Genomic DNA, 24,596 nt, shown 5'->3' on the forward strand with positions numbered 1-24,596 from the left:
CAGAGCCGGGAGGCGCGGCGGCGGCGCCATGGCGGGCTGCTGCGCGGTGCTGGGGGCCTTCCTGTTCGAGTACGACACGCCGCGCATCGTGCTCATCCGCAGCCGTAAAGTGGGGCTCATGAACCGCACGGTGCAGCTGCTCATCCTGGCCTACGTCATCGGGTGAGCGCGGCCGCGGGCCTCCACCCCGCGGGGGTCCTGGGGTCAGGGCGTGGCCCGAAGGCCCGCACGGCGCACCTGCTCATCCTGGCCTAGGTCCTCGGCTGAGCCCCGCGAGCGCCCCCCAGGTGGGGTCCTGGGGACAGCGACCCGAAGCCTGTGACATACCCCACTCCCCTAATCCTCCATCTACTCCACTCCACCCCCAGCCTCGAGGGGGACCGGCTCTGTCCCGGGTCTGCGTCCGGAGGTGCTTTGATGTTGTGTCTTGAAGGCAAAGCCTAGCTAGACCTTCATCTTCGCCATTCCTGCGTCTTGCCCTTCTGACTTGCTCCCCGATGGCCTTTGACTGGGGCTGCGAGGGCTTCTCCCTAAACTTCTCACTCTTTGCTCTTCACTTCCCATTTCTGATGGTCTGCTGACAGAAACCAAGTTTTGGGATTTTCACATGGTTCCTTTGGGGTCTGTGGCTTCCTGTCCTTTCCTTTGAGCATCATGTGGTAACCCAAGATAACAGGTCACACTTTGAAAAATCACTTAAAGTTCAGTTCCTTCGTTTTGTGGGGTTGTTGGAGTCTTTGATATAGGCACCAGCCCTAACCTCATCATTCGCCATGCTGCCCTCCTTGCTTACCTGTCCTGCCACCATAAGTCCTTACTGAGTGCTTAACTTTAACTGATGTACCCGTTACACTGTAATAAAACTAGCCAGGAGGTAAAAATTAATTTACCAACTGGGCCTGTTTTCATGGTCCACCTGGAGTGTTTACAGGTGCTGAGCTGACAGATGTTATCTGCTGCTTCATTTTTTGTTTGTTTTGTTTTGTTAAAAGGCCTAATACAGTGTTCCCCAAACTGCACATAGAGCCATTTGGGGATCTTTAAAATATACTGATTGCTGGCTCTCAGACCCAGACCTTCAGATTGAAGTGCTGTAGAGTATGACCACCTCCCCAGGTGATTCTGATGTGCAGCCAAGTTTAGGAACCAGTATCTTGCTGCTGCTGCTGATGCTAAGTCGCTTCAGTCGTGTCCAGCTCTGTGCAACCCCATAGATGGCAGCCCACCAGGCTCTGCCGTCCCTGGGATTCTCCAGGCAAGAACACTGGAGTGGGTTGCCATCTCCTTCTCCAATGCATGAAAGTGAAAAGTGAAAGTGAAGTTGCTCAGTTGTGTCCGACTCTTCGCGACCCCATGGACTGCAGCCTACCAGGCTCCTCCGTCCATGGGATTTTCCAGGCAAGAGTACTGGAGTGGGGTGCCATTGCCTTCTCCGAACCAGTGTTTTAGTGTTTCCCAAACCTATCTGATCACGAGAGACTCATCTGAGGAATTGTTTAAAGGTAACAGGAACCTGCTTCTCTCCACTGGGTTGGGGCTTGGAATCTGTTAACACTGCCTGAAAGAATCCACATGATCTGGCAGGTTTGGCCTCTACCATCCATCGGCACAGCAGCAGTAGGTACTGACAGTGTTCAGTAAAGTGACTTTCCAGGTATGGAGTCTACATCACAACCACCTGGCCAACCCCCAGGTTTGGATTCATTAAGTCACATTAAGTATCATTAACAACCAACTCCTTGTCCCTCCAGTGATTGGGATGCACCCTTAAATTTTGAAACCCATTACTAATGAGTTGGGCTTCCCTCATAGCTCAATCGGTAAAGAATCTGCCTGCAATGCAGGAGACCTGGGTTCGATTCCTGGGTCGGGAAGATCCCCTGGAGAAGGAAATGGCGATCCACTTCAGTATTCTTGCCTGGAAAATCCCATGGACAGAGGAGCATGGCGCACTAAGGTCCATAGCGTCGCAAGAATCGGACACAACTTAGTGACTAAACCACCACCACTAATGGGTTAACTAAACTCACAGTACTAGGTTGGACCTTTGAAATCAGGAATTGTCATGCAGCTTTTTCCTTTTGGCTTTTGCTGCTCATAGGAGGATCAGTTCACACCTACTTTGGGGTATCTTAAAGTTCTAGACTACATCAGCACTTGTACTGTATGGTAGGCAGAAGTCCCATGAGGCTGCTGAACATTTGAAGTATTCCTGCTCCGAATCAAAATGTGCTGTCACTGTAAAATGCACACCAGATTTCAAGGGCATAGTATGAAAAAAAAGTTAAATATCATATTAACAGATCTTATATTGATAACGTTAAGATATATTGAACATACTGAGTTACATAAAATATATCATTAAAATTAATTTTACCTGTTTCTTTTTAACATCACTACTAGAAATGTTTAAATTACATATATGACTTGTGTTGTATTTCTGTTGGGCAATGCAGCTTTTTTTAAAAAATCAATTTATTTTGGGCTGCACAGGGTCTTCACTGCTGCACACGGGCTTTGTCTAATTGGAGCAAGTTGGGGCTGCTCTGCGCTGCCGAACCCAGGCTTCTCATTGTGATGGCTTCTCTTGTTGCGGAGCTTGGGCCCTAGAGCACTGTCTCAGTAGTTGTGTTGCACAGGCTTAGTTGCCCCGAGGCATGTGGAATCTACTCTGACCAGGGATTGAACCCATGTCCCTTGTGTTAACAGGTGGATTCTTAACCACTGGGCCACCAAGGAAGTTCCTGGGCAATGTAGCTTTATAGGGTTCCTATGGAGGGTCGTCTGCCTCTGTTATGAGGATTTTTTTAAGCAGAAAATGCTTTGCTTTTATACGTCTTGCTGTGATCAAATCAGACTCAGGATCTGAATTTAGGGGATTTGGGAAAAAAAGAAAAAGAAAAACACCATCTCTTAACTTCCTGATTCAGTTCCTTTTGGTGAAATTGTGGTCTCTTTTCCAAATGTGATCAAAGGTAATCTTCCTTCAAAAAGAGACTGAACACTTCTCAGTTATCTAATTGTGTTATCAGTCACAGGATGAGGTAATATTTATTTACATAGTGACTGCTGTGAAGCCATCTGTTTCTGACTTAGCAACTCACTGTCCAGTAGGCTCTCCATATTTGCAATTTAAGAGATCTGTTTTATTTTATAGGTGGGTGTTTGTGTGGGAAAAGGGTTACCAGGAAACAGACTCTGTGGTCAGCTCAGTTACTGCGAAAGCCAAGGGCGTCACCATGACCAACACCTCTAAACTTGGACTCCGGATCTGGGATGTAGCTGATTACGTGATTCCAGCTCAGGTAAGCCTCCCACTGTGACTCTGTCTTTTAAAGCTCAGGCCTCTAGTTTACTGCTTTCCCTTCGACTTTGCCCACCTGACTGGTGATTGGCATGCCCAGAGTGCTAACATCACCAGTGCCCATACTGATTGTTCTAGTCCAAGAAAGCAGTGTAGACAGGCCTCTTTTTGGCTTAGGGCCTAATAGGCAATATTCAGTCAGCTGCGTTTCTTCAGCCCTAAAACATGGCTGGGTTAAAGAGAGGAAGCTTTCATATGGACATCTCGGTCTGTCTCAGGCCCTGAAAAGTGAAAGAGCATATGTTTTAAATCCTGGGAAAAGTGCAGGTGAAACTTTAACCTTTCCACATTTTATGATTTAACTTGATTGTTGTAAACCTGCAAGGTAAATCTTTTCAGTTATTAGAGTTATTGTTGTTGAGTCGCAGAGTTGTGTCTAACTCTTTTGTGACCCCATGGACTGGAGCCCACCAGGCTCCTCTGTCCATGTGATTTCCCAGGCAAGAATTCTAGAGTGTGTTGCCATTTCCTTTTCCAAGGGATCTTCCCTACCCAGGGATCGAACCCACATCTCTTGCATTGCAGGCAGATTCTTTACCACTGAGTCACCTGGGAAGCCCCAGCCATTAGAGACCCAAAGCCAAACAAGAAGGAAACAGACCTACCGACTTGGGATTCCATCAGGAACAAAGGGAAGGGAAGAAGCTGACACAGCATCGTAGTCTTCCGTCTGTTAAGTCTGTTAATCCACAAGCTCCAAGTTAAATATTGACTCTCTTTAACCATGATATGACTGTGATCCATAGCCAGTCCCTACATATCTTTTCAGATGGCCCCATGCTCAGATGACTGGGCTGGCCAGGTGCAGATAAGCTGCCAACTCTTGGCTCCGAGCAAGGACTTTAGAAACTCTTTCTTTCTTCAAGTGTGTTCATTTTCCTTCTGCCTTCTCAAGGAAAGGGTCTAGCGGGATGCCCAAAGAGAAGTCAGAGCTAATGGAGCCATTAAGGTCAAATGGAACAGAGGATTTATAGTTTACTGGAGGAAGCTGGTCCTGTAGGCATGCACCTGTCCCAACAGAGAGACCTCTGTTTCCTGCAAAGCCACAGCCTCATCGTGGCAGGTTCTAGGAATATCACGCTCAGCCTGTTTACTGGACTCGCAGAAGGGTACAGCACCCTGCTTGTGACCCTCAGTGGAAGGGAACACTCAGCAACTTATCCTTCCATCTTGGATCAGGGCTGGGGGCCACATGAGTTCTGCAGGGCTCTCCTCATGAGCTCTCACGATACCCTTCTGCTTCTCCAAAGAGGGAACACAAATATCTGTTTGCACCACATCTACTCAGCTCACCTCCAGACTGAAATTTCTCTAAACTTAAAAGAGATAAGAAATAGGAAACAAAACGTAAATCTCACTGACTTGTTCAGGTCTAACTCAGGAGCGATGTGGGAGCAGCCTTCTGTAAACACCGAGCGAGCAGTGTGTCTATGTATGGAACACGGGAGCCTGACAGGGCACCTGACCTGGCCTCCTGCCCCATCATCATGCCTCCCCCTCCGGCCATTTCCTCCACTCCTAACATGCTTTGCTCCAGGCCTGTCCTTGAAAGATGCCAACTGTTCCCTGAGCTTCCGTCACCTTGTCAGACCTGGGGGTGGAGTCATCTGGAAACTCTTTGGTCGCTGAGTTTCCCTGATGGCTCCCTGCGCTGACTGTTCTTCCTGAAAGTGTGACCTGCTCAGTGCATTTTAGAGTACCAGTGGCCATTGTGGAAGGTCCAACTAGAATTTGCAGGACCTTTGTCTTTTATTCCATATAGTAGGAGGTCACTGTTAGCAGTTCTCCAATCTCATCCCCAAGTGAACTGTTGGCCAGAAACTTCACATCAACCATTGGGCACTTTCATACTTGGGAGGAGAAAACAGAACCTTCTCTAAGGGAGAAGTGTCAGTGGCTAAGCCTGATTGGGTCTTCTGTATAGTATGTTTGATGTATTTACTTTAGTTCCTGTTAGGAAAGAGAACCAGCCAAACTTGAGACCTTTGAGCTCTCGTGTTTCTGGGCCTCTGAGGTAGTCCAGTTGGCAGAGGATATTCCGGGTACTTCTTGGCTCTTTCCCCTCAACAAGTCAAGCTTTATTAAGGAGCCATTTCAGGGTGTAGACATGGAGGTGTCTTTTTTTTTTAATGGAGGTGAAATTCATGTATCACATTATTAACCAGTTCAGAATGACAAATTCAGTGGCATTTAGCACATTCACAGGGATGTGCAACATCACCTCAATCTAGCTCCAGAACATTTTTATCAGTCTGAAAGAAAACCCCACACTCATTTAGCTATCACCTCCTCGTCCACCTTCCCCTCCTTCAGCCCCTCACAACCACCAATCTACTTGCTCTCTCTGAATTTGCCTCTTCTGTACATTTCATATCGATGGGCTCACACACTACGTGGCCTTTTGTATCTGACTTCTTGGACTCAGCGTCATGTTTTGAAGTTCATCCACCTTGTAGCCATGTCAGTGCGTTGCTCCTTTGTATGGCGGAGCCATATTCCGTTACAGGTGTGGACTGCAGTTTGTTTATCCATTCACCCATTAGACAATTTAATTATCCATTCACCCCTTGATAGATGCAGAGTTATTTCCACCTTTGGCCTATTGTAAATGCTGCTGCCGTGAACACACGTGCAGGTGTTTGAGTCCCTGTTTCCAGTCGGTTATAAACTCTCATCGGTGAGAATGGGAGACCCTAAGATCAGTGTTTAACTATTTCTGGTGTGGCATGTGGGAGAAGTGAAAGGTACTGTCGTAATAAAGGGATGTCCGACCCTCCTTGTGGCTCTGCCTGGCTCCCTGGAAGGTCACACGCAGCGCTGTCTCCCTCTACCCGCTCTACAGGAGGAAAACTCTGTCTTCATCATGACCAATATGATCATCACCATGAACCAGACGCAAGGCCTCTGTCCTGAGGTAGGGGGCTTCTTGGAGAAGAGCCTTGGGCCTCATACCCTGCTCTCTATGCCTGTCCCACAGTAGGTGGGGCCAGGCTGTGTGAAACCTGTTTTCACTGGTTTTTCCTCCTCCAGATCCCGGATAAGACCACTGTGTGTGAAACTGATGCCAACTGCACTGCCGGCTCTGCAGGCACTCACAGCAGCGGTATGAATCTGTGACCGTGACCCCACAGGAGACGCTTCGGCTGGGGAGGGCAGCCCCCAACCAGACTGCCTCCCCGGGGTGGGGGAGGGGCCCTCTCAGAGGGAGATCTCCGCGATGGAGGAATCCCCTGCACCCCCCCCCAGTGCCTTCACATGACCCAGATGGGGGTCCCAGGACCCTCTCAAAATTCATCTCTGTCCTTTGCACCCCTAAACCATTCCAGATCTTGCCCTGTCCTGTGGCTCGGCATCACCCTGCGATCGGCAAAGCAGAGATGTGGCTAGGTCTCAGGCAGATCTCTTCCTCCAGTTTGAATCTCTGGACAGTGTAAATCCCAGGATCGGAATAGCTTGAGACTGACTACATAGGATGCATGGCAGAGCTTCCACTCTGACTCACAAAGTAGAAAGTAGAAGACCCCCACAGACCTGGGTGCCCCTCTCCCCTGTAGGAGTCGCAACAGGGAGGTGCGTGTCATTCAGTGGGACCTTGAAGACATGCGAGGTGGCAGCCTGGTGCCCGGTGGAGAACGACACAGAATTGCCAAAGTGAGTCCTACTCAAGGAACGCAAGTGTCCTCAAGGCTGGGTCTCGGGCTTGAGGGAGGCAACTGGGAATTAGGGTTTGTGCTCTCAGTGTCAGCCTGTGCTGGCAGGCTTCCCTGGGCTAACGGTTCTCAACCACCAGTGGTGGATGGGCCACGGTGTTTATCACCCATGATAAGAGTGCAGATGACTTATTTCTACATTAGAAACCTGTCAGTTACAAGTAACTGACAGGATCAGTTCTCAGGGCCTTAAGCAGGTATGTGCACACATACACATACACACGTGCATGCTCACACACATGCATTCACAGTGGGGGCAGTTTATTGTTCAACTAACCACAGAGATCCCAGCATGGCTAGATCTGGGCCTCAGGGGACAGCATCCGAGTCTTTACCTCTTGGCTCTGCTTTCTTCCATGTTGGCTTCATTCCCAGGACCCATGACGTATCCCAGGTCTCCCTACCCAGCTGTCCATAGAGATTCTGTGTGTGCTCAGTCATGTCTGACTCTTTGCATCCCTATGGACTGTAACCCGCCAGGTGACTCTGTCCATGAGGGTTCTCCAGGCAAGAATACTGGGGTGGGTTGCCATGCCTTCCTCCCAGGGATCTTCCCAACCCAGGGATCAAACCTGTGTCTCTTGAGTCTTTTGCATTGGCAGGCGGATTCTTTACCACTCTGCCACCTGGGAAACTCATAGAGAATCTAGACCTGTCCATCTTTACATCTTCAGCCACATCTGTCAACCCATCCAGCCCATTCCTGTGGTTGGGGGATGGATTTTGCTTATGACTTGGGCCTGGGTCACAGGCCTTCCTGGCTAGAGGTGAAGTCAGAGCCACCCAGATAACACAGGCTGAGTGGATTCTGAAGGAAGCATGGAGTTCTGTTACCAAAAAAAAAGGGGAGCAGATGCTGGGCAGGAAGATTATTAATGTCCATGGATGTTTGTTTGATAAACTAGAGCAGGTTCAAGGTTGCCTCGAGTAACATTGAGTAACACAGCCTAACTGTGATCGTCTGTGCTGTGAGTGGGTAGAGTTAGAGGTAACGCTCTTAGAATCTGGAATTGCTAGCAACCTGGAGGCCTTCCTTACTCAGAATTCAGACTGAGGCCTAGATAAGCCCAGGGGAGCAGGTAACCTGGTGAACCTCATCCTGGGTGTGTCGCAACACAAGACAGTGTTGAGGTCTGCAGGTTGCCGAGGGCAGCAGCTCCGGCTAGGGAAGGGAATTCCACAAGACAAGAAATCCTAGCATTCTGGGGCTGGAAAGGACCTTATGGAGCTGGTGGCCATGTGTGTCTACTGAGCACTTGAAATGCAGCCTGGGGGACTTACCTGGTGGGTCAGTGGTTAAGACTCCATGCTATCAATGCAAGGGGCATGGGTTCCATCCATGGCCAGGAAATTAACATGCTGCATGACTAGGAAAGAAAGAAAGGAAGGAAGAAATGCAGCTGAGTCCAAAATGAGGTCTCAGGGTGAAATATACTCCAGATTCTGAAGACTTAAATTATTTAAGAAAAGGATATGTAATATCTGATTAGGGCTTCCCTGATAGCTCAGCAATAAAGAATCCACCTGCAATGCAGGAAATGTTGGTTACATCCTTGGGTCAGGAAGATCCCCTAGAGAAGGAAATGGGAACCCATTCCAGTATTCATGCCTGGGAAATCCAGGGGACAGAAGAGCCTGGTGGGGTACAGTCCATGGGGTCACAAGAGTCAGACACAACTTAACGACTAAATCACAGTATCTCATTAATAATATTCTTTGTTGTTTACATGTTGGAATATTATTTTAGACATACTGAGTTGTTATAGCAAAGTTCATTTCACTTGTTACTTTTTAATGTGACTATCAGGAAACTTAAATTACAACACAGTTTGTGTCTTGATCCCTGGGTTGGGAAGATCCCCTAGAGAAGGGAATGGCACCCCACTCCAGTATTCTTGCCTGGAGGATTCCATGGACAGAGGAGCGTGGCACAGACTACAGTCCATGGGGTTGCAAAGAGTCAGACAGAACTGAGCGACTGACACTGTGTGTCTCACAGTATATTTTCACTGCACAGTGCTGTTATAGATCACATCAGTGTAGGATGGTTTTTAAGGGTTTACTGATAACATGAAATAACACTGAGTCACACGAAGAGAAAGGGATTCCCATCTTTACTCTTAATCAGCCCTGAGCCGACGTCAAGGAGGAGGTGCTGGTCTGGAGTCTGTATCCCTCACCGATTTCCATTTCTCACCAAGAACAAGCCCCAGGCTCAGCACACGACAAAAATGGGAACCACAGTTTGTAATGACATTGTTCTGACTGAGTTATGTTTATTTGAACAATGACCTCTGACTTGGGGCAAATGATATTTTTTTATAGTCATGATGGAAAGTTTTACTTCGAAATGAATGTCAAAAAAAAAAAAAGTGAGTTGAGGGACTTCTCTGGTGGTCCAGTGTTTAAGACTCCGCACTTACGTTGCAGGGGGCATGGGTTCAATCCCTGGTCAGGGAACTAAGATCCTGCATGCCAGGTGATGCAGCCAAAAAAAAAAAAAAATTCGACCTGGGTTCGGGGGGCCTCCTCCACCAAGGGGTCAGTTCACAGTGCCACATCCCCCTGTAGAAATGCTCTAAGGCAGTGTACCCGCCCCCCACCCCGGGACAGATTCTGCTCCTACTGTCAGCAGGAGCGACGTGGCACTTCTGAGAAGAGGTGGCACAGCGCAGTCACGTGCCACATGCTGTCTCCAGCCTCTAGGTGAATTCACCTTTGCTTTCACTTGTTAAACCAGATCTGCTGCGAACACCTGAGGCAAGCCCTGAAAATCAGCACCTGCCGGAAGAGTGAATGCTAGGGAGGCCAGGAGACCCTGCCCCTCCCACCCGTGTCGTTAGCTATTCCTCAGGTTCTTAAATTCCCATGGCCTCAAGGAAAAGGCCCTGCCCTTCTGTGCTTGGAAGAAACCAGAAACCTTGGTTTACTGTCTCCCCTCTTGACCTAGTGTTTATGCAGAGGAGAGTAGTTAAAAAAAAAAAAACACATGAGAAACGTTTTACTTTTTTCTGGCAAAGTGATATTGTAAGACACACGTGTGTCTGCTGCTTAAAAATATTACCTAGGTATATTAGGAGTGTACATATGTTTGTACTTTTATTAACAATATGTTATAATTTTTTTCAGGCCTGCTTTTTTAAAGGCTGCAGAAAACTTCACTCTTTTGATTAAGAACAACATCTGGTATCCCAAATTTAACTTCAGCAAGTAAGTGGCGACCAGCCGTGTGAGTTCACCAATGTCTTGGAGAAACTTCCAGCTCTTTGAGGTTTTCCTCGCTCCTATTTTCTGCTTCCTCCTAACTTTAGGAGGAATATCCTTCCCAACATCACCACCGCCTACCTCAAAACATGCATTTATGATGCGAAAACAGATCCCTTCTGCCCCATATTCCGACTTGGCACAATCGTGGAGAGCGCAGGGCACAGCTTCCAGGACATGGCCACTGAGGTGGGTGCAGGTCTTGGCTTTTCTTTGAAAAAAAATTATGTATTTATTTATTTGGCTGTACCAGGTCTTAGTTGTGGCTTCCCTGGTGGCTCAGCTGGTAAAGAATGCACCTGCAATGTGGGAGACCCAGGTTTGACCCCTGAGTGGGGAAAATCCCCTGGAGGAGGGCATAGCAACCCACTCCCGTATTCTTGCCTGGAGAATCTCATGGACAGAGGAGCCTGGCGGGCTACAGTCCATGGGGTCGCAAAGAGTCGGACACAACTGAAGCAGCTTAGCATGCACACATGGCCTTAGTTGCAGTGCATGGGATCTACACTGTGGCATGCGGGGTCCTTAGCTGCCTCATGCAGGGTGTTTAGTTGCAGCATGTGGGATCTAGTTCTCTGATCAGGGATTGAACCTAGGCCCCCGGCTTTGGGAGTGCAGAGTCTTAGCCAGTGAACCACCAGGGAAGTCCTAGTCGAGGCTGTTCTAGCACAACATTTGACACATCACCTTCTAGAATGGGCTCTGCTCGCACCCCACAGGGAGGCATCATGGGCATCCAGATCAAGTGGGACTGCAACCTGGACAGGGCCGCCTCCCTCTGCCTGCCCAGGTATTCCTTCCGCCGCCTGGACACCCGGGACGTGGACCACAACGTATCCCCAGGCTACAACTTCAGGTGGGTGCCTCACGTGTTGGGGACGATGGCAACTGGATCACTCCCCAGTGGGGGCCTCCACGTCCACCCAAGACCAAGGGCAGGAGGGGAGGCATGCGCCAGGGAGGGTGGTCCAAGCAGGGCCTCGCGCCTGTGGCATTACAACCTGTGAGAGCCCCCCTGCCTTTTCTTGCCTCCAGGAGAGTCTGCCTGCTTTAGCTTTCCCAGACCAGCCTCCGCCAGGACCGTGCCACTAATTCTGAGGAGTGGCTGAGTCTGTGGTCCTCCAGTCCAAGGGCCTCTGGGGCCTGATTTGTGAATTGGTTTCTTAGGTGATCTGGCCCCTAGAATCTCCAACGAGCAGGGGATACAGGTTTTAGTCTCAGGAAAGGCCTTTGCTGGTACACCCGTGTGGGAAGTGCTGTGCATTCCCACAGGACTGCCCTAACAAATGACCACAAACTGGGTGGCTCCAAATGGCAGGACTCTATCTTCTCACAGTTCTGGAGAACCGAAGCCCCAGATCAGTGTATCTGCAGGCCAGGCTTCTGTATATACAGGCCAGCATATCTCCTGGCCTCTTCCTGCTTCTGATGGCTCCTGACAACCCTTGATGGTCCCTGGCTTCATGCATCGCTCCAGTCTCTGCCTCTGTCACCCCATGGCCGCCTCCTTTCTGTGTCTGCGCCCTTGTGTGTCCTTCGTCTCTCTTTTATAAGGACACCAGTCGTATCGGATTTGGGGTCCACCCCAATCCAGTATGACCTCATCTTAACTGTGATTACATCTGCAAAGACCCTATTTCTAAGTAAGGTCCCACTCACAGGTTCTGGGTAGACATGAACTTGGTTGACAGTATTCAAACCAGTGTAGCTGGTAATCTGAGGAGAGGGCTGAGGGACCAGTCACTTTTTGGCTGACAGTTGTCACTTCCTTGACCCAATGAAATCTGTACCACGTACATTTTCATGCAGTCTTTGTTGCGTTTTCCACACCAAAACCAAGCACCGGGAAGGACCACCTGAGCAGGCTCTGCTGTTGTGTGCTAAGTCGCTTCGGTCATGTCCGGCTCTCTGTGAGCCTATGGACTGTATAGCCCACTGGGCTCCTCTGTCTGTTGAATTCTCCAAGCACGAGTGAAGAGTGGTGCTCTTGTGCTGCACTTATCGCCCTCTAGTGGTGATGAAGTGAAGTGACGTGAAAGTCACTCAGTCCTGTCCGACTCTTTGCAACCCATGGACTAGGAAGTCCAGGGACTTCTCTAGGCCAGAACACTGGAGTGGGTAGCCTTTCCCTTCTCCAGAGGATCTTCCCAACCCAGTGATAGAACCCAGGTCTCCTGATTGCGGGTAGATTCTTTACCAGCTGAGCCACAAGGGAAGCCCAAGAACACTGGAGTGGGTAGCCTATCCCTTCTCCAGCGTATCTTCCCGACCCAGGAATCTAACCGGGGTCCCCTGCATTGCAGGTGGATTCTTTACCAACTGAGCTATCAGAGAAGCCTAGTGGTGATGTGTGGAATCAAATGCATGCAGGATCTGCTGTCCTTTTGAACCATCTGGTTCACTGATTAGAAGGGAAGATACTTACATTTTTTCCTAGTAAGGGAGTCTGATTTGTACTGTTCTGTCTCTGTGGTTACACAGTTCTTGTAGAAACCACTGTGGAAAAACCTCCAGCTTGGGCTGGAACCCCAGAACAGGGAGAAGTCCTCACAAGGACACCCGTCAGCATTAGTCCCACCTGAGTTCCCCAGGGCTGGACCACGGCATGGAAGTTGGGGGCCAGACAGATCTCAGGCCACAGCTTAGGCTCCTGGTGGATCCCCTGTGTAACACGGGCAGCAAATGGTAAAAGTCTCAGTGGTTCTCCCCACAACGTTCCCTCTCTTGTTCTTTTTAAATGGCTTTATTGAGATATAGTTCATATTCTACACAGTTCACCCATTTAAAGTAGAATTCAGATGGGTTTTTTTTAAGCATATTCATATTCAGAGTTGTTCAATGATTACTGCAATTTTAGTATATTTTCATCACCTCAGAAAGAAACCCCAGGCTCTTAAGCTTTCACCTCTTTATCCTTCCATCTACCTCAGCCCCTGGCAACCAGTAATCTACCTAATTTACTGATTCTTGAATTTCATAGGAATGGACTCATATAATAGGTGGCCTTCTGCGACTGGCTTCTTTCACTTAGCATCATTTTTTTCCAGGTTCATCCACGTTGTAGCATTTATCAGTACCTCTCTTTTTATGGCTAAATAATACTCCATTGTGTGGACATACCACATTTTGTTCATCTACTTTTCCTACTGATGGGTCAAAGGTTCTTTAATTTAAAAAAAAAAAAAAAAAAAAGGTCCAATGCCAATGCTCAGTCTCCCCCACCGACAAAGCAGTCTTCATGATTGCTGTTGCCTGGCCACCTTTTATTAGTGGCCAAGGTCTCCTTACTCAGAGAGGCAGGGGCTTCAGCAGTGTCAGGAAGGACTTTCAGAGGAGGAAGTTCTGGTTTTAAGTCATAGCAGGTGACAGTGATGACAGAGGGGGGATCTCTTTGTGTGCCGTTCTGCCTGCATTCCAGGCATTCTGCATTGTGGGCTCAGGCGCCCCCCTCCTCAACAGGCCAGCCCTTCTCCCACATGGCTCACATTAGCCAGGAAAGGCCTTGAGGAGCTAGAGTGTGGTCTATACAGCAGGCAGGCATGAGTGAATCCTTAGCCAGTGCCAGCTCCACCAGGGCCTCAGCAGTTCAGTCTGACATCCCTTGCCAGGATCCAGATGCTGTCTCAGGCCACCTGTACCTTGGCGCTGTAACCTGGCCTTCTGTCCGCAGGTTTGCCAAGTACTACAGCGACCCGAACGGTGCCGAGCGCCGCACGCTCATCAAAGCCTATGGCATCCGCTTTGACATCATCGTGTTTGGAAAGGTAGCCTGGCCACCGGTTCCCCTTGTTCAGAGCCCACTAGTCTTCTTCTGGGTTGGCCGGGGGGCAGAGGGCCCACTCTGTGCCCCCATCACAACTTTTTCTTTTTCTCCTATCACTAACAGGCTGGGAAATTTGACATCATCCCCACCATGATCAACATTGGTTCTGGCTTGGCGCTCTTAGGGGTGGTGAGTGGTTCATTTAGACTTTCCAGTTACTCATCCCCACCCCCACCCTGCCCCAGGGTCGCAGCCCTCCCAGCAGTGGCTAGCACTGCAAGTTGAGACCCTCCACTGCCACCCTGGTTCTTCCCCTCCACCCCAGACTTGTTTCTAGTCTCAGCCCTCCAGGCTTGTTTCCCTTTCCCCATCCTGCTGCCTCCACCTGCCATTCTCTAAGACTATGCCCCTTGGGGCCTAATCGTTTCCCCCAAGAGATGGGGGGAGCCTTTCCTTTCTTTGGAGGATCCCAGGCGTCATGGGAAGCAGAGACCACAGCAGCTTGGCTCATTCTTTCTCGCCCTGTGCTACATTCAGGCGACAGTGCTGTGTGATGTCATAGTCCTCTACTGCATGAAGAAGAGATATTACTACCGCGAGAAGAAATATAAATATGTGGAAGATTATGAGCAGGTAGGCCGCCTCCTGAACTCCCAGCAGGCAGGAAGGCCAAAGCGCCTGACCTCACCTGCCTCTCGTACCAGTGGTGAGAACCCAGTACATTTAAGTATATTGTCCACCCAGGCAGTCACACACCACTCTCATCATCCGCTCCATTTCTGGACTATCTGTACTAACATTTGCTTCATACTTGTCTTCAGATGGACTCACCCTTTAAAATCTAGCCTCATTTTAAACAGTGACGTCTCAGGCTAGTTAGAGCTTGCCTGGTAGCTTAGCTGGTAAAGAATCCACCTGCAGTGCAGGAGACCTGGGTTTGATCCCTGGGTTGGGAAGCTCCCCTGGAGTAGGGCATGGCAACCCACTCCAGTATTCTTGCCTGGAGAATCCCCATGGACAGAGGAGCCTGGCGGGCTACAGTTCATGGGGTTGCAAAGAGTCGACTGAGCGACTAAGCACAGGTTAGTTATGAGAATGTAGCATGACGAAATCTGTGTCCACACTCTACTTAAATTTGACTTGTAGAGCAAGAAAGGTTGGGTACCTCTAGGATCTACCTGAGTACTTTCAGTTGTGAAGGGTCATCCAGATGTCCTCAAGGAAAGTGCCTGACCCTTCTTTGCCCCTGATGGTCCAGGCTTACCTGTAGGCAGCAACTGGTGGGTGCACACGTATCCATAAGCGCATCAACTGATGGCAGGCATGTTGTTCTTTTCAGGGTCTTGGCAATCAGACGGACCAGTGATGCCCGCCCCTCACCTGGGCTCTCCACGGCCCTCATCAGAGCACAGCGAGGAAGGAGGAAAGGCTGCCATACCACCCCAGAGAAAGTTCCAGATTCTGAGTCAAGTCTCCACAAGTACTGCAGGGTTGTCCAGCTGCTCCCATGTTCTCTGTGTAGGGTTTGTGTAGTAAACCACTCTGCACAGTGGCAGCTGGGTCACCTCTGCCAGGTGACCTCACCTCTAAATTGCTCCTTCAATTTAGCATCACTGGGGTGAGCTCTGGCCCAAGGCCAGTGACGCGACTATGGCTGCAGGGCCGGGGGCCTTCTCCAGGGCCGGCTTTCCTCAGAATCTTCCATCTCCAGCCCCCTGGGAGACCAGGCCGGTCCTCCAAGGCCCGGCAGCTCCATTCAAGCACGTTATGAGGAAGGCAGGACACCTGGGTGTGGTCATAGCTCTTTAACACTCTGGGCCGCTGTTCCTCTTCCCCCAACCGAGGCTTCAACCCCACACTTGTGAGGCTGAGCCCGTGTTTTTCCTTTGTGAAGAGCTGCACTGAGATGACTGAGGACCAAACATTAAAACAAATGACTTTCTTAATCTCTGTGTGGTTTCACAGCATGGGCTAGAACTTTCCTTCCTTCCCTTTTATTTCAGCCAGTAAATCCACCTGTTACCCCAGCTCACTGTGTTCAGAAATGTTCCTGAAACAAGTCTATTGCTGGAGCTTAGTTTTTTTTTTTTCCCCCTACTTTAACCTTCTCTTAAAAGCCTAAGAAGTCTGGTTCTTCATTAACTTATGTTCCTATGGAGTTTACAAGATTTTTTTTCCTGTGGTCTCTTACCTGTGCTTACATTTTACATAAAAGTATGGGTGTATGCTACAGGGAACAGAGTTTTAGGGGACACGAAGTTGGCTTATCCTCCCTCCCCATTTGCCTTCCAGAAGCCTTGAACCAAAAGCAGCACCAGCTCTATCTACCTTGCCACCGGTTTGAAATGTTAATGAAGCTATTTCTGGCCTGGGCTTCACACCGACTTCATTCTGCATCAGGTGTTCAGCGTCTCCCTAAAGGAAGCAGCCTGCCTCTCAGCCTTGTCAGAATTCATTTCCAACTGTTAAAGGGAACATTTATTTTAGAAGTGCTCTGCTTCTGTGGGGTAAATGACAACCTGGGCTTTTAATGCTTTGGGAGGGGGAAAAAAAGTTTACTGACCCCTTTGAAAAAGTTCTGGTTCAAGATACCTTCTCCCCACAGCCATGGGACACAGTGTGGATCTTAGTTGCCTGACCAGGAATCAAACCCATGCCCCCTGCATTGAAAAGCAGATTCTTAACCACTGGATCACCAGGGAAGTCCCTTGAGCTACCGTTTTGAAAAATGCCTGCTTGAACACACGGGTCCCATGGAGCTTGACTGTTTAGGAAAAGTTTATTGTCTTGCAGGCTAAGGAGTCATGGTTGCTTCTTATGGCCCCCCTCTTTCTAAAGATGGGGTGAGGGCTGGGGGTGGCACTGATCTTGAACTCACCAGAATTGCCTTGCGTTCTGCTAACAGCCCCACTTGTTGGCACTCCTTGGCGCTGCCTCTTAAGTAGAGCTTTTTCAGCCTTGTATCCATGGATGACCTTCCAGGAGATTCTGAAATCCCTAAAACTCTGCAAAGTGAGGCACCTGTGGGCATTTCTTCTCACTTAGGGGGAGGGGGGTCTTTAAATAGCAACAGTATTTCAGGGCTGTTATTTCTGCAGTAAGGGAACAGGAGTCTTTCAGATTTCATCCACTGTCCACTGATAACACAGAACTGAAGTTCAAAGCCAGTAACGCAGAGCCGTGGGCTGGATTCACATTTGAAGTGCAGGGAACCTTCAGCCCACAGTCTGGAGAAAGCAGCAGTTCTAAAACAGTCTCTCCAGACGTCATGAAAGCTGGCAACCATCAAGGCTCTGCAGAACACTGAATTAGTTGATAAATTTGGAGCCTTTTCTGAGCCTGTTTACAGATGACGACCCGTTAAATGGGCTCAACACCCACCTTATGCGGTAAAGTGTCACGTAGTGTGACCCCACAGGATGTGCTCAGTGTGTGATTAAAACTACTCCCATAGCAGCTCACCTGTTTGGTCTTCACCAGAAGAATCTACCTGGCAGTGAGCTCCCCAGAGCAGTGCATTGCAAACTTCAGCATCAAGTGAGTCACCTGGGGATCTTATGTAAATGGGGCCTGGGAATCTGAATTGCTAAGCCACTCCCAGGTGACGCTGATACTGCTGACGTGGGGACCGCCCTCTCAGTAGGGAGGTACTCTCGTGCTCAGTCGTGTCCGACTCTTTCTGACCCCATGGACTGTGGCCCACCAGGCTCCTCTGTCCATGAGATTTTCCAGGCAAGAATACTGGAACAGGTTGCCATTTCCTACTCCAGGGGATATTCTGGATCCAGGGATTGAATCCTCATCTCCTGCACCTCTTCACTGGCAGGTGGATTCTTTACCACTGCGCCACCTAGGAAGACCCAGGGAGGTACCAGGACATGCTTAAATTAGGGATTTGCTGAGTACATCAGCCCTGACTTGGGCATTCAATTTTGCTGTCAGTCTAAAGAAGGAAAACAGACATGAGGACAGATGACCTCAAGACCACTGACTTAATTAACCAAAAAAAAAAAAAAAATCCCAAAGAGGCCCAGATTTTGCACCATTTTGCTGTTTATTTCAAGTTTACAGAGACGCTTAAACATTTGTGGAAAAACACTGAAGGCTTATTTTTCTCTTAAGTTCATGTACTTTTCAGTGATAAATACACAGTATTTAACTTTGTACACCTGATAAAAGGAAAATGCATAGTAGAAAGGATCAGGAATAAAACAGAAGCATCGGGCATGAAATCAACCACAGAATAGAAAAGTCAGTAGTCCCATGAAACTCGGCCTGTAAAGCTGGAGAGAAGATTGAAATCAACGACCTTGAAACCTTCCCTAGCACCTTGGAAGCGAGTGGAGGTCTTGGTTCTTCCCCCTGGTGATGTGAAGCTCCCCTTTGGAAGATGGGTGAGAGCGACAGGTGGAGCCTATGTGTCTAAATTGCACAGTTCTTTGCCTCATCCTGAAAGGCTTGGAGGACGAGAGCCCTAGCTTACGAGAAAGGCCAGACCAGCGGGTAGATGGCCTCTCCGGCCCCAAGTGCCAGCAAGGGGCTAGATAAGGCTTTATGGGAGCCACCGGCCAGGCTGTGGAACAGATGGGGAAGTGAAACAGGGCGGAAGAAAGATGGATAGAGAACATGTGCTTCTTCAAGGCCACAGGCGCAGGCCACCGCTTGCTTAAAAATTGGTCCCACAGATGAGCCAGTAATGGAAGAGAAGGATAGGCATCCTTTTTGCTTACGTAGAAAAGCTGCTCATAACAGCTTCTGCCCTTTTCTGACAGGGAAAAAAAATCAGTGTTTGTGCTCTAAGAGTGGAGACAAACCCCAAGAGTCTGCGCTCCAAGTAGCTCTAATGCTTTCTGTTACAGCCCTCTCTGCTCATCCTTTTCTCGGTGGGGTGGTTCTTTTCCACAGCTTTCTTTGGTGTTTCTTAGTGTAAAAAAAAAAACAAAAAAACAGTAATGAACATGGGCCTCCCCCAACCCACCTGCCTGAACAGTTCAGTGCTGCCTGATCGCTGGCTTTCCACATGTGAAATCTTCAGTGGATTTCATGGCGGGAGAGATGGCATCGCCCGATGCAGTTGTGTAAACACAGGAGGAGTTCTGCAGAGGCTATGCATGCTATCAGCCCCTGCCTCTCCGGGCGAGCCCCCCACTACCAGGTCAGCGTCCACACGGACTAAGACGAAGAGCAGGCTGACTTGAACCACTGCAAGGTGCTTACTGCAAACTAACCAGACCCATTTGTTCCCAGGAGGGGTGGAGCCTGTAGATTTAAACAAGCACAGGAGGAAGAAGTACTAGATTACAGAAAGAAAGCAGGCCAGAGGACCCTCCATCAGATGGGTGTCCTTGACTCTTGGAAACCAGCCTTCTCTAACTGTACTGCTTATAAGGTAGAAAGAAGAGTCTGGCTAAACGACAGTCAAGAGCTTACGAAGATCTGCGGAAGCTCTGTGAACACACTTGGCAGCAGGCACAAGACCTGCTGCTCTGTCTGCAGAAAGTGCCCCTTTCAACACAGATCAGCCAGAAGCTACAGAAGAGCTCATGCTTCTGATCCCAATTACCGACACTTTTCCTCAAGGCAAATTCCACAAAGCACTGGGAATCCCCCAGGCCAAGTCCTTCCAATTTTCCTCCCTCTTGAACCTCACAATTACCCACACGGGACTCTGGAAGAAGTCACACTTGAACTGCAATCGAACTTCCCAATGTTAGTTGGAAGTCAAAAACATACACTTTTTTCTTTCTGGACTGCTGGCTACAAAAGGGGACTTCCTGTGCCAAGCCCTGGTTGCCTTGGACCTGAAGACTGCTCTAGGTTTCAAGAATCTTCTCTAAAAGGGTGCCCTACAGTTATTGTTTAGATCCTAACAGAGCTTTGCCAATAAGGATGATCGTTTATGTCTCAGCTGAATGAAAGTATTTCCTAACTAGCCCTCCACAAACTGGATAACTGTTTCACTGACTACAACAATCAGCTAGTGCTGAAGAAGAAAACAGAATCTTAGCAGCCTCTAGAATACACAGGTTATAAGCAAGCTGAGCTGCTAATACACAGGATAGATGTCATTGGCGCTAACTCTTGATCACACACCTGAAGCCATGGGATAGCTCCTGGAAGCTCGAAATGATTTCTGAACTGCTCAAGAGTTCAGACTAGTTAGAAAATTGAAAGTATTTGTTGTTGTTTATTCTTAAGCCATGTAACGTACATGGAAGTGTAGGATTTAATGTCACCCTGAAGTTTCTGTAATTTAACAAGAGATTTACTAGAGCTCCTTCAACTATTTAAGAAAAGTTTCAGCTCTAAGTGGCTGTCATAAACACACTTATTTAATCCTTGAGGGGAGACCTCCCACCATCACCACCGAATGCCCTTCTGGGAATGGAAAATCTGGCCCCTGCCAAGCTCTTATGTATCAAGCCCTTTCCGTTTTCCTGATTACAGCTCTACTCATTAAAAAAATTTATAGTCCTTCTTAGGAATAAGTTGCATCGAATCAGGCTGCAGCTGATACTGAGGGCTAGCCCTGTCCTGACTCCATGAATCCACATTCTAGAAGGTGCCACGGTTTGGGGTTTTGCATGAAGTCACACCTGCCCTTCCTCTCCCTTTCAAATGCAGCCAAGTGTGGCCTCGGACCACACCATCAGAGTTTCCTGCCAGTTCTTCCCGACGTTCAAACCTCACACACATTCACTTGGTATCACTTGACACCATTCTGAGTTCACAAGGAAGGATTTTTGGCATAAAAACGTCTTAAAAAGCAATTGTCCCCCAATGCACGTGGCTTTGGGTCTGCAACTCCTCACACCCGCCCATTCAGCCAGCCAGCGGCCAAAGTCGATGTCATGGAGTCGTCTTTTTTTTTTTGTCCCCTTTAAAATAAGAAAGAAATCAAACAAACTAAAAACAAAACAAAACAACCAGAGATGACGGTCAAGGCTCTACACACGTGCTCGGTTTCCCGTAGGACATGCTGCTATGGAAACACAGGGCGCCGCCAGCGGAGGTGAGACGTGCATGCGCAGTCGCGGCGGTCCGGCGGCTACTCCATCACCTCGTCCGGCCACGCAGGATGAGTGTGCTCTACGGAGCCGGGGCCTGGGACCCCCCAACTCTCCACGTCAGGGCCGCCTTTCATGAGAGCACTTCCTCCTCCTCTACGGGGGCCGGGTCGGGGCCCTGGAGGCTGTCTTCGCTGCCTTGCTTCCTGCTCACCAAACAAAAAAACCACATTAAGTCCTGGGGTGATGCGGGCAGGGCCCTGAACCAATGTCTCTGGCGGTCCTACACTGCCTGGACCATTATTTACGTCTGCTTTTAGAGTCTCTCCCCTTTTTTTCTTGCTCTTGTGAAAGTTTCGAAGGAGACTTTGCATCTCTTTGGTAAATGGAAAACCAGTATCATGTGCCAAAAATAGCAAGGGATATAAACTATAAACATAGACGCGAACCTGTGGGCCTGACACCTAAAACCGTGGCACAGAGCACAGGCCGTGTGGGCTCCACAATGGGGCCTGTTCACACAGAATGTAGGCATCTTCGCTTCCCCCGCTTTAGGCTCTAAGCTCTTGCAGGGCAGGAACCGTGACTGTCTTCAGTCTCCAGGTGTGTTTCCTGGGGGACACAAGCAGGACCACCCGACTTGGCCTGGCACAAAGCCAGCCTTCAGGACATGGTTATCAACAGAAATGTGCTGAGCACACAGGCCCAAGGGATGCCTCCGATAGAGAGAAGGGCCCTCATCTTGGCAATGTGTAACCAGAGCAGAAGAGACTAGGTTGGTGGGAAGTGTCCCCATGTCCCCAAGAGGCCATACCCCGAAGTGCCCCCAGCTACAGCTGCCTGGGGTGACGGACGTGGGCCACATGATGGGAAATGTGAGGGAAAGTCCCTAAGGAGAGGCCCAAACCCTTTACCAACATTAAGCAAAGAATGCCTGTCCTAAGGAGAGCCACTGGGCTTGCCACACAGGACTGGTATCTCTTGCATGCCTTTGGCCAGAAGGGGAACTGTCCTGTGCATGAGGCAAGGGCATGATGTCCACACATTCCTAGGAAGAAACTCCTCTTTGTTTAAAAATCACACACATTGACTATTATGTTTCTGCCAAAGAAGAAAGGGTCAAGTCTCTGGAGAGGAGAGATGTAATTGGATACCCAGGGAGGCCCAACAGCTGTCTGCTCATACCAGCTGGTCTCACTGCTGACAGGCCGTGGGCCCAAGGCCTCCAAGACTGCCTAAGCCGTAGGAGCTCCAGAGTGCTGGACCACTGGGACAAGCAAAAGCATCCATCCGTGGGCTAAGGGCAAGGGCAGGTAATCCCCAGGTGCTTCTGGGTCAGAGATGAGGGAAGAGAGAGGCAGTAAGGTATTTTGGGCCAATCTCAAGTCTTTGGTGTCCTGCAACTTTGATCTCATTAAAAACAGAAGATGAAATAAACAGACTTGCACAAAAAGGAAGTCAAACTGTAAAACAGGTTACGAAGAGAAGGGACAAGCACAGGCCAGCCCATTAGGCTTCAACCTGTGACCTTGTAAGGCTCACATTGTAAGTGAGGCCACCTCATCACACGGCTGTAGAGACGCCTGAGAACACTGTGGCAGGAACGGAGGCAGCCTTCACAGGCTGTCCATGATCGGTTCTGAGGGATAACTGCTGTTTTCTCTGCTCTGGAAGAGCATAAATGATCCACAGATGGTCTTCCTACGTTACTGTATAAGTACCTGGCTCCTACGGTGGCCAAGAAATTTTATCTCATAAGCCAACTCCTAACAAACAAATGCCGCTTGCACAGGCATCGTTCAGGGCAGCATTATTCATGCATGACAGTCCCCAAAGGGGAAAGTGTATTCATCACCAAATGAATGGAGAAACAAAGTGTGGGTATATCCATACAATGGAATATGATCAAGCCATAAAAAGGAATGAAGTTCTGACACATGCTGCACCATAGATGAACCTCAGAAACATTAAGCTGAGTGAAAGAAGCCAGACACAAAGGCCACATACTGTATGATTCCATTTACATGAAATGTCCAGAATGTGTAAATCTATAGAAACTGCAAGTAGCCTCGTGCTGGCTGGGAAATGGGGGAGTTGGGTGGTGAGAGACGAGGGTACAGAGTTTCTTCTTGAGCTAATGAAAATATTCTAAAACTGACTGCAGTGATGGTTACACAACTCGGCAAATATATTAAACTCTATTGAGTTATATACTCTAAATGGGTGAAGTGTATGGTATGTGACTTATAGCTCAACACAGCAGCTTTTAAGACTTGGAAATGATTGCCTGGAGCTCCCAACTGAGAATGAGGTGGTGAGCTGGGCTCAGTGGGCAGAGTCCCAGGACTGCTATCCTGTCACAGGCACGGGGTGGGGAAGGATCATCGTGTCATCTCAGGCTTGCGGGGACAGAAATGCTCCTCTGTCCTAGGAGGTGCTGGGACGGCTAAGCTGGGCATGTGTTTGGAAGAGGATGGCGGACTCGGGGAATAGGTCCGGATCCTTCTCCCAACCAGGGGAGCTTTCACACTCATTTGCAACAGACTGGATGGGGACTTATTTTCTAGGTCTTAACCCATCAGAGAAGAAGGGGCAGATGCTGGAGAGCCCCAGCGGGGAAACCCCTGAGCACAGCATGCCTGCTCTAGGCTCTGACCACCAAGCCCAGATCAGGGGCGGCCTCGGCCCATGACATAGCTTCAAGGTGGTTGACGTGCACCGAGCCTAGGTGGGTGCCAGACTAGGTCTAAGACCCGGGTGAGTTCACAGGCATTCCGGGTGGAGCGCCATGCACCCGCAGCCCCAGCCCACATGCACGACCCGCTGCCGGGTCCAAGCCCCTAGATGCCCCGTTTTCCTCCTGGGTCTGGAGGCCCCAGGCTGGAAGGAAGGTCCGCCTGGGTGCAGATGCCCCGTGCTCTGCGGCTGCCCCCGCCCCCAGGCCCTGGCAGAGGCGAAGGCACAGGCAGGCAGGCGTTACCTTGGGCTCAGACAGGGGCTCACACTCCCTGGTTGGTTTTTTGCTGGAATCGCCGGAGGGGAGGGAAAAGGGAAGTGAGAAGGGACACTTGGCACCCATGGCATGCCGGTCCCCCAACCCCCAGAGACACTCAGACCCCAAACACCAGCTTCACGGAGCTGTTGCCAGGGTGGTCAGGAGCAGGACACCCCCCCCCGACTGTGAGACGTTTTGGGGGGTGGTGGTCCCATGAGTGAGACTGGCTTTGCTCACTCATCATGGGGCCACAATCCCACCATCAAGCATGCATGCTCTGGGGTCTAACAGCCTGATAATCAACCATTCTCCACCCCTGTTAAAATGCATGTACCCCCGGAGAAAGGTAAAAGTTCCCTGTGGTCAGTCAAGGAGGCAGGCTGGGTCCAGGGTCAGGCAAAAACCAAAGCCAGCAGCTTTGCTCTGACTCCCCTAAGAGAGCCCAGCAGGGCTGATCTGAGTCTGGACACCGCTGCTGAGAGAATGGGCCAAG

General features: G+C 49.5%; 2 protein-coding genes across 6 annotated transcripts in view; one reads left to right on the plus strand and one right to left on the minus strand.

Annotated features, from left to right (window-relative positions):
• The first annotated feature begins 6 nt into the window (after positions 1-6).
• On the plus strand, positions 7-16,047 carry P2RX4 (purinergic receptor P2X 4). Of its 2 annotated transcripts, none has more exons than XM_043441092.1 (12): positions 7-162; positions 3,158-3,305; positions 6,207-6,278; positions 6,395-6,467; positions 6,919-7,015; positions 10,204-10,284; positions 10,386-10,527; positions 11,058-11,194; positions 14,009-14,102; positions 14,225-14,290; positions 14,639-14,734; positions 15,441-16,047. In XM_043441092.1, the coding sequence occupies exons 1-12, from the start codon at positions 29-31 to the stop codon at positions 15,465-15,467; spliced, it is 1,167 nt and encodes a 388-aa protein (XP_043297027.1). In that variant the 5' UTR covers positions 7-28; the 3' UTR covers positions 15,468-16,047. The 2 variants fall into 2 exon arrangements, with proteins under 2 accessions (XP_043297027.1, XP_043297035.1); XM_043441100.1 differs by lacking the exon at positions 7-162 and adding an exon at positions 267-287.
• Positions 16,048-18,136: 2,089 nt separating this feature from the next.
• The window catches only part of CAMKK2 (calcium/calmodulin dependent protein kinase kinase 2), a 52,613-nt gene continuing 46,153 nt past the window's right edge, over positions 18,137-24,596 (minus strand). For 2 of the 4 annotated variants that reach the window (XM_043441124.1, XM_043441131.1), the window contains 2 exons: positions 24,089-24,131; positions 18,137-21,314 (listed from right to left, as the gene is read on the minus strand). In XM_043441124.1, coding sequence (XP_043297059.1) covers positions 21,150-21,314; positions 24,089-24,131 — 208 coding nt within the window. In that variant the 3' untranslated portion in view covers positions 18,137-21,149. The remainder of the gene's footprint in view (positions 21,315-24,088; positions 24,132-24,596) is intronic. The other 2 variants (XM_043441155.1, XM_043441139.1) reach the window with 1 other exon arrangement.

Source organism: Cervus canadensis, chromosome 1 (genome assembly GCF_019320065.1).
Source record: "Cervus canadensis isolate Bull #8, Minnesota chromosome 1, ASM1932006v1, whole genome shotgun sequence".
NCBI lineage: Eukaryota > Metazoa > Chordata > Mammalia > Artiodactyla > Cervidae > Cervus > Cervus canadensis.

Coding starts and splice junctions, on each gene's coding strand:
- P2RX4 (XM_043441092.1), top strand. CDS start 29: ATGGCGGGCTGCTGCGCGGTGCTGGGGGCCTTCCTGTTCGAGTACGAC. Junction 163..3,157: donor ATCCTGGCCTACGTCATCGG/GTGAGCGCGGCC, acceptor TTTATTTTATAG/GTGGGTGTTTGTGTGGGAAA. Junction 10,285..10,385: donor CCCAAATTTAACTTCAGCAA/GTAAGTGGCGAC, acceptor TCCTAACTTTAG/GAGGAATATCCTTCCCAACA.